At 28.6% G+C, this 7,981-nt stretch overlaps 1 protein-coding gene across 1 annotated transcript in view; it reads right to left on the bottom strand.

The window, feature by feature from the left end:
* Positions 2,825 to 7,981, bottom strand: part of LOC107646453 (mediator of RNA polymerase II transcription subunit 14) — a 30,906-nt gene continuing 25,749 nt past the window's right edge. The window contains exon 6 of the mRNA XM_016350636.2: positions 2,825 to 2,842. Coding sequence (XP_016206122.1) covers positions 2,825 to 2,842 — 18 coding nt within the window. The remainder of the gene's footprint in view (positions 2,843 to 7,981) is intronic.

Raw genomic sequence — 7,981 nt, forward strand, 5'->3', positions numbered from 1 at the left:
AAAAATAAGTTGTATCTCTTATTAGTGTCTCTGTGTCTTTCCTGATTAGATAAACACAAAATACACTAATTCGGTGTCTCTTAACACAATGTCTTTGTTCATGTTTCATATGTCAAATACGATTTTGTGTCTCTTTGTTTCTGTCTCAATGTCTCGTGGCTGTAAACAAACGCATCCTGGCTCCGTTTGTTTAGTGTATAGCATGAGACATGGACACAGAGACATGAACTATATAGACATAGTTACAAAATATACGTATACATATCAAACTTTAAAAAATCAATAATACCCTCATCATCTATCTTTATCACCATCACCACTATCTATATTTTTTCAACAGTTACACTGATTCTTTTCTTTCATCTCTATTCATAAAAAAAATCCAAATAACAAAAATTCTAATAATTTCAACAACAAATTTAATACATATCTTTCTAATTAAACAGCAAGTAATTAATTGGCATGATTCCCATTTTGAATCCCTTGCGTCAATTTTAAGTTGTTGAAGCGACTATGAACAAGTGGAATATCAAATTAAGAAATTAATTGGAGGTGAGATATTTCAACAACATAGAAGCCAACGGAAAAAATTGTTCATAGCATTCAGACAATAATTTTTTTTTTCTAAAAATAGCACAGATTAATAATAAAACTTTATTTTAGGAAAAAATTCAGAAAGGGGCAAATAGAAGGATGAACAGAGATGAAGATGGAGGCACGATGGGTCGATGATAGAGGCTCGCCTGCGACATGGCAGAGACACAAGTCGCAGATCTGGAGATTTGAAAGAAGAAAGAAGACACAAACCCAATCTGGATGGAGAGTATGAGGAGGAAGTGAGGCCGTAGCAATGACAGTGGCAGAGACACTTCAGTAAGAGGAGGTTGGTTGATCATGAAGAAAGAAGAAATAGAAGTTCAAATGGGGAGAAGAAGGGAGGGGAGAAGAGATTCTGTTTGGTTGGCCATGAAGAGAGAAGAAACGGAAGTTGAAATGGAGAGGAGAAGGGAGGGTAAAATTATCAAAATAATTAGTGTCTCAACATTAATTTTGTGTCTCAACTTATTAGAGGTACAGTGAATACATGTAATTTATGTCAATTTGTGTACCAGCGTGTCTTTTAAAATTGTGTGCCTTAACAATCAAACAGAGTCTCTGTCTTGTGTAGACACACCCACTAACCAAACACAACCTAGATGTATGTTGTGGTGTCACTTAACGTGTCACATTAGCAAATTTTTTACCCATTAACAAAGAAAATGACGAAAGGACTACCATGAATAATTTAAATCTTTAAAGAATGAGCTCCATTAATAAAAAATTTTTGAGGAACAATTTGAAAACAAGTGATCTTTTAGAGACTAATTTGATCATTTACTCGTACTTTAAATATGAATTACAAGGACATTTTTTGTTTTTATTTTTTGTTTTTAAACTAATGCTACAAGAATCTTTTAGTCTCTTAAAATAGAATCTACTAAAAAGACTTTAAATTTTTCTTAAGGTTTAACTTTGTTTGAGTTATAAAGAAGGTATTTTGTTTTTTTGTTTTTAAATGAACTAAAAGTGTAATTAAGGTTTTTTTTCTTAAATCAAATTTTAATTTTCAATTTCTAATACAATCAAACAAAATGAATTAATTTTATAATGACATTATTTTAGATTTATTTTTTAAAAAATTAACGGTAAAAATTTGTTGTTCCGACTTATAATCTGAAATCATGGTGGGTTTTGAATATGGACGTGAGATCCAAACACTTAAAGTTAAGGGGTCTAACTTATTTGTCGAGACGGTAGTTATTTCCGACCCGTGTGGGCGACGTCATGTAGATTGAACTTCTCCTTATTGAGTTGACTTAGATGTAGTTTATTCTGTGGTTTATACAGTCTTTATTCAGTGTGTAGACTAGACCCATGTTTAATGGGTGTATGTATGAATAATTGCTTTGTTCTTTTTAAAATTATTACGAGAGAATTTTAATTTTTAGAGTTCACATTTACTATGTTTAATACAATTAAATAAATTTTATTTTAAAAGCGTATTTTAGTGTTTTTGAAATTAATGATAAAAAATAATTATTTTTAAATGAATTTAGTGGGTATTTTAGTCTTTTTGTAATTAAATTCAAATTTTAATTTGTAATATAATAAAAAAAACTTAAACATAAAGGAGCATTTTAATCCATTTAATATTAATCCTAGAATACTAACTTTTAATAATATTAAAAAAAGCTTTAATCCTTTTGAAAAATTAAAGTATAATTATACCAAAAAATTCAAATAATATGCTATTTTCACATTTTAGACATGTGCTTTGTTGTTTTTATTCACGTTTGATTATTTTTATCATAATTTTAAAATTGTTGGTGATATTTTTATTATTTTTGTCATTTAAAATTATTTTTGTTGACACTTAGATTCTTAAAAATATTTTTAGTAATTTATTTTTGTTTCATCCATGTAAATGTTTTTTACTTAAGAAAAAAAAATCCAACTCAATTTTATCTCAAACAAACCCAATAATGTCCATTTTCATTGCATAAAGGCATAATGAAAACTATGCATAAAAATTTGCAAAGTTCACTCTAAGATAGTCTATTAGCCATAACCACTCTTGCAAAGCTACTCTCTCATTAAAAACAAAAGTTGAAAACTGCGGGTACCTACAATACATGTGTTATTAGAACAAAGTTCTGAAACTTAACTGGTCATCGAACCGCTTTAAATATTAATTTATGGTTCAATTAGTTCGACCGTAATTCAACCGAAAACCCGTTTTTAATAAAATAATACATAAAATATAGATACACACACTAAAACATAATTATAATCTAATATTAACCTTAAAATATTATCCAAAATAAAGATATTACATAAACCACATTGTTATGATCTCTTTCAAATACAAACTCAAAAGTCAAATTAAAAAAAAAAAAACCATAAAATGTCATATGATAAACTATTCAAAATTCTTCACATTCCTACACCACACAGTAATGAAAAATCACAGTTCACGGATTAACTAACAACAATGACAGTTAAAAAAAATACCTAGAAGAGAGCAGACTGAGCAGTGAGCATATAAGGGGACAGGACACGACTGAAAGGGTTGACGCGACTAAAGGGAAGGAGCGTGGTGGAACAGAGCTGGCGCCGACGGAATAGTACTGCGTGAGGAAGACAAGAGGCGAGACCAGTTGCAGCAGCGACGATGGCTGTGCGATGGAGGCAGCTTCCAGAAGTTGCAATGGCGACCAGGGCAGTGACTGGATGGAAGTGAGTGAGTGAGGGAGTGAGAGAGGAGATCGATGAGAGGAAGGAGATGGAGAATGCACTACAAGAAAATGAAGTATTTGTAACAAAAATTAGTGACTGTTACATAATAACAATATTTTGTAACAACAATACATTTTGTTACAAATTATGTTGGCTTTTGTAATGAATCAGTATTTTGTTGTAAAATTTTATAATGTTTTGTGACAAAAGATGAAGTTGTTACAAAAGTTCGAAATATTTTGTAGTAAAATATTCATTTGTTTCAAAAGCTACAATTAATTTGTAACAAAAGATTTTTTTGTAATTAAAAAAATCTATTTTATTATATAAAAATCAGATGTCTGTACTTAATGATAAAGTTGACGTGGCATGCTTCGGGGAGTGTTTCCCGATCATTAAATTATTAAAAATAAATCTATAAATAAAATAAGCAATTGAGATATTTTTAACTAATAATTAAATCAAATTAAATTATATGTATTAAGTCAAATTCAAATCATGTGAATTAAATAATAAACTAAAATATGACAATTTCTTGCTTATTCAAATTAAATGCAATAAATACAAATTAATTTTGTTAGATAATCATGATTTTCTGGTCTTCTATATATAGACGGCCAAACAAAATGATAATAATCATCATTTTTATCGCTCTTGCTATTTCAACTATTCTTTTCTTCTTTTTTTTTCTTTATGTAAAATTTCTTTTATGGATAAATAAGAAGGTATGGATAAATAGTGTTTCGTTAATTGTTTGTTTATAACTCGAAAATGTCTCAATTTAGGCATTACCATTGCTGATGGAATTGGACGACAATGTGCTCGGCATACTTGCGGCTTAAGAAATCAGGTCATGTGTTCGAGGTGCATCGATGCAAACTTTTGGAGCTGCCGACTGCCGCTGAATTCATCGTATAACGGGAGCAAATTATGATATAGTGAAAAAAAGTTTATACATGCTATTCTTCTATATGTATCCCTCTATTTTTACAATTCACATCTTTATATATTAGATTCTTTTTTACATTATTTAAATTTGATATTTTTTTCTATTTTTATGCTTCTAACAATTTCTATATTTTATTTTAGGTTAACTTTATGGTTCAAATATAATCATTTATGTCATTATTGAATGTTATAAAATTGACCTGATATTAACAATAAATAATTCGAAAAAAGTGTATGTATCCCTCTATTTTTACAATTCACATCTTTATATATGTATCCCTCTATATAAATGAATTAGTTTTTCCATTTATGAAGTCTAAAATAAAATAAATAATTTATTGTTTATTCTAATTAAATTCATTAAATTGGATGCGCATAGCAACGCACACGGCGGCGGAGTAGATGTAATTTATTGTATCAGTGAATTGGTTTTTTCATTTATGAAGTCTAAAATAAAATAAATAATTTATTATTTATTCTAATTAAATTCATTAAATTAGATGACGCATAGCAACGCACACGGCGGCGGAGCAGACACGACAACAGTAGTAATTGGGTAGGTGGAATTACGGTGACGAGATGAAAGTTGTATGCTCTTCTCTATTGTATTTAAAAGCAAGTCAAGCAATATTTTACTCTCCTGGGTTTTTTGGAATGAGGTCACATAATGAGGTCACAGAATTGAGGGCAAAGAAAGTTAGGTGACTATTTGGTTTTTCAAGGCTTTTTTTTTTCCAGATTTCTAAATTCCAATTGTATATTATTTTTGTTATGTTGAAAATTATTATATAATTTTAAGATAATTTAGTTATGTTTATTTTTTTAAAAGTATTGTCATTATTGAAAAGTAACTAATGTTTGTGATAGTATAAAATTAAAAAATAAAAATACAAAATATTAATATACTGTGTTTTTGAAGTATAAATCTTGAAATAAATATATGTAATTATAATTAATGATCATAATTAAAAGTCTTTATTTTATTTCAATTTGTTCAGGACATGTTTATCTTAAATTTTATTCCTTTATTAATTAGTATTTTTTGTACATTTAATTATCATTAATTTATATAAATCAAAATGTATAACTTAAAAAAATAGATACGTGTCTAAAAAATGAAAAAAAAAATTTTGTTAGTAAAAAATTTATGACGCTTTAGTTTTTTTTTTTTTGGCATCATATCTTACATTTTTACCATAAGCTAGAGGTAAATTATTAAATATAAATTAGATTTATTACTTATTACCCTAATTCGAATTCATTAAATTCGATTTATATGAAAATGTAAATGGAGACAACTAAGTAACGTTATTAGGTTTAGGGATTCAGGTAATTTTAGGGTGACTTTGGTTTATCAACATAAATTAGCCTAATATGTGATATTAGTTATTGTTATATATATAAAAATGTGACATATTTATGCATTGTTTAGATTAGAAGAATTTGTAGAGAAATAACATGCTGGAGAAGAAAATGGATGGAAAAATTAATTTTTCATTATTTGGTTCAACAAAGAAATTGAATGAAAAACATAAAAGTGTATATGGAGCTCACGTAAATTTTTTCTCTTCAAAATTGCGAAGAAAATTGATTCAAAAGTGCAAATGGATAAAAATACAGAGTTACTATTTGAATTATAATTTATATATAATATATAAAAACATTAATATAATTTTTTTCTATTATAATTTTTTTTCTTCTTACTTTTCCTTCCATTCAAGCAAAAGAAATTTTTTCCTCTATTTTCTTTTCATTCATTTTTTTCATCTAAACAACACACAAAAAAATATACTTTTCTTTCCATTTCTTTCCTCTTATTTTTTATCTTATATCCAAACAATAGTTTAGTGTTTATCCATTTATCTTTTATTAATATTGTTATAACAAGGATACATGTAACTTTATAAAAATATAACCTAAACTTTGATTATATGAGAATTTATTGAGTGGCTAAAATAGCTCCACGTCACGAACCAATGAATACTAGCAATAAGGATGATCACAAAAACAGTCGAAACGGGTATTTGCAGGGATTACTCGCGTTTTGGAGTTAGATGGGGACTCCTGAAATCCTCACGACCTGCCACGCGAAAATGGATGGGGACTAGGGGTGGCAAACGGGTCGAAACCTGTCGAGCTGGTCGCATAACCCGCCAAAAAAATGCGGGTTGGACTGGAAATTTATAACCACCAAACTTAAAAATCCCGCCTACCCTGCACCGCTTAATCCACGAGATTTGGTGGGCTTCCGCAGGGCAGGGCAGGCTTTCCCGCTGGGCCAAGCTTTTATTTTGGTAGAGCCATTTTTTTACAAATTTCTATGATGTTATTGATCTACAAGAGGATGAAGATGATAATTGAAGAAGTTTTAAGTTATATTTTGGATTATGTTTTATATTTGATTGATTATAAACTTGAAGATGTTTAATTATATATTTTGGATAATATTTGTTTTGTTTTGGATAATGCTGGTTTTATTATTTTGTTTCAAAAAAATTGATTTATAATTATATTTATTACATATTTATAATTATAAAGACGTTAATGTGCGTGAATTTAAAAATTATAAATTTATTGAAATTGTTGTGAAATTATATATATTGTTTAATATTTAATAGCTTATAAAAAAAAAGAGATCCCGCGAGCCTACCATTAGGTGAGCGGGGGGAAAATTCAGGACCATCTTACTAGGCGGGGCGGGCTTTTGGCGAGACAGGGCGGACTTTCCCGTTTGCCACTCCTAATAGGGGCACGGACATAAGTACCCGCCCCCATAAAACTTATTAAATATACGCGAATATAAAATTATTAATTTATCCTAATTTATATATACGTAAATCCATTTCTTGAATTTAGTAACCCTAATTTCTGCCTCCAATTCGAATTTTTTCTTTTTCTTCCAGACTCATTCTCAGCCTTGATCCTCTCTCTCTCTCTAACTCACTTTCTCTACCTCTCATCAAGTCCGTCACTACTCGCTCAGTATCGTCCTAAAAAATTATGTTATGTTATTATGTTGGATTATTTTTTTATGTTTTCTCCTTTTGAAATGTTATTTTTCCTAACGAATATGTTATAAATTGTGTTGAATTATATTGAATTGATTATTTTATGATTTATTATATTATGTCTTTTTGTGTTAATTTTTTAAAAAAATTTCAAAGAATATTTGTAGATACCCGAAGAGATCTACGTTCTCTAAGGGGTAATTAAACAGGAACTTGTAATGACGGAGAAAGAACGATGACATTTTTTTTAAATAGGAATGAGGGATGGAAAGTGGGTTTCTCACGCTCCCCCGAGTCCTCATTACCATATCTAACTAGCAACAGAGATCCAATCTGAGCCGATTTAAGAGGGGACGCGTGGACTTCATCTACATTGGGCCTTTAAGGTAATGAACCTAAGTCAGATTTGGGACCCTAACAATAGATTTTAGTTGATCTTGCTTGCATTGAGGTCTTACTAGACCCAAATATATCTTAAATTAATATTTTGAATCATTGTTATAGCAAATACTATACTATTTAATATTATAACACTTAGTATATGTAAAAGTTAGATATATTTACAAGACATTTTTAATTCAAATTAAAAAAATTAATTATCTCTTTTTTAGTTTTAAATATTATTTTCTAATGTAACGAAAAAATGAAAATAACAATAATCACTCACATAATTAAAATAGAGAATCTTAATATATACATGACACTATATATATCAAGGATTATTATATATGATATATAATTTTTTTTCT

The sequence above is a fragment of the Arachis ipaensis genome, chromosome B06 (genome assembly GCF_000816755.2).
Source record: "Arachis ipaensis cultivar K30076 chromosome B06, Araip1.1, whole genome shotgun sequence".
In the NCBI taxonomy this organism is placed as follows: Eukaryota; Viridiplantae; Streptophyta; class Magnoliopsida; order Fabales; family Fabaceae; genus Arachis; species Arachis ipaensis.